Raw genomic sequence first — 1,847 nt, 5'->3', positions numbered from 1 at the left:
GATGGCCACTTTTATTTTTGGATTTCTTTTGGCTAAATTTCAATTTTGAAAGGCCAAGTATGATTTTCTTAATACTATCGAATTTATAATAAAAAAAGAAAGGTTTAATTTTCTTAATAAAAACTTTTAGATTTGATCTATTAATAGCACTATTTAAAAGCTCTTCAAATTTCAAAGAGATCATGGTCCCTCTTAAACTTTTCGTAGGTCCATTTCTTTTTTGGTAAATAGGTCCATATCTTTTTTCTTTCTTTTTTTCTCTTTTTGACAAGTCATAGGTCTATATCTGAGTTAAATGGCACATGGACTTAGCTTAACCGGCCAGTTTTCAATCCTCAGATTATCCAAAATCAACGCTAATAATTGAATATTAACAATTGGTTCTTTGCCATTTCTTGAAGCAGGAAAAACATTAGATAAATTCTTTCCATATAGTGGGGTTGATGAGGTTGATAATGATATCAATAATATATTCACAAAAAGACTCTATGGCAATTTGACTATTCAAAGCCCATTCCTCCTGTATTATCTCTCCAATTTATGAAGCTCACCTTCATATCAATCTCATTCTTTGTAGAGATCAAAAAATTGAAAAAAAAAAAAAAACCATGGACAGAGAACAAGAAGATCTCCAATTTCTTGGTTTCTTTGGGGTCTTCAAAGAGTCCTTCAAGATAATCTTCTCATGGAGAAGAATCTTCAGCCAAATCACCCTAGCCCTTATACTCCCTCTCTCCTTCATCTTCTTAGCTCACATCCAAATCTCTCAACTCCTTTTCTTCAAGATCTTGAATGACCAAGACACCTTGGATTTCGATGAACAGGGTGGTACACCAAGTTACAACAAGCTCTCCAATCTTATCTCTTTTGAATGGGCAGAATTTTGGCTCTTCAAATTTGTCTACTTTACTTTCCTTCTTATCCTTTCCCTTCTTTCAACCTCGGCGGTTGTTTACACCATCGCATGCATGTACACAGGCAAGGAAATCACGTTCAAGAAAGTCTTAGGCGTTGTCCCAAAGGTTTGGAAGAGACTCATGGTCACTTTTATGTGGAGCTTTGCTATTGTTTTAGCCTACAACATCTTTTCTGGAGTACTGTTGTACTTTTGGGCACGTTATTTTGGATTGTACAAGATTGGAATTGCCATTTTTGTTGGTCTCCTGGTGTTATACTTGATGGGTTTTGTGTATATAAGCCTACTTTGGCATTTGGCAAGCGTTGTGTCAGTATTAGAAGATGTGTACGGGATCAAAGCCATGATCAAGAGCAAGGCCTTGATAAAAGGTAAGATGTGTCTTGCTGTGGCTCTTTTTTGCACGCTGACAATTCTTTTCATAGGGGTTCAGCTATTGTTTGAGACTTTGGTTGTGCTGAATATCACACGAAATACAACAATCAGAATTGGAATTGGAATTCTTAGCTTTTTGTTGCTATTCAAGGTGTTCCTATTTGGTCTGGTTGCCCAAACGGTTGTGTACTTTGTTTGCAAGTCATATCACCATGAAAATATCAACAAGTCCTTGTTAGCAGATCATCTAGAGGTTTATCTTGGGGAGTATTTTCCGTTAAAGGCCAAGGATGTCGAACTAGGTGAATTTGATGTCTAGTTAATAGCTATGTTATTTTTTGTTTTTTAGCTAAGCGATGTCTAGCTGTATATGCTTGTTTTAATTATGGACAATGCTAGAGAAAAAAATCTTACTATTTTGGAGGTTTAATTAGGTAGAAAATGAATGAGGTCCTGTTTGGCTCACTCACTACTCACTCATATCCCAATTTTCATATCTCAATTCTCGTCACTCAATCCTCTATATCATATGTCATATCTTATATTCTAATTCCCA

General features: G+C 35.5%; 1 protein-coding gene across 1 annotated transcript; it reads left to right on the top strand.

Annotated features, from left to right (window-relative positions):
* The first annotated feature begins 608 nt into the window (after positions 1 to 608).
* On the top strand, positions 609 to 1,610 carry LOC111994189 (uncharacterized). The gene has a single exon (XM_024026060.2). The coding sequence runs from the start codon at positions 609 to 611 to the stop codon at positions 1,608 to 1,610; it is 1,002 nt and encodes a 333-aa protein (XP_023881828.2).
* The last annotated feature ends 237 nt before the right edge of the window (positions 1,611 to 1,847 follow it).

This window comes from Quercus suber, unplaced genomic scaffold (genome assembly GCF_002906115.3).
Source record: "Quercus suber isolate HL8 unplaced genomic scaffold, Cork oak 2.0 scaffold_348, whole genome shotgun sequence".
In the NCBI taxonomy this organism is placed as follows: Eukaryota; Viridiplantae; Streptophyta; class Magnoliopsida; order Fagales; family Fagaceae; genus Quercus; species Quercus suber.
This window is presented reverse-complemented; position numbering and strand designations above follow the sequence as displayed.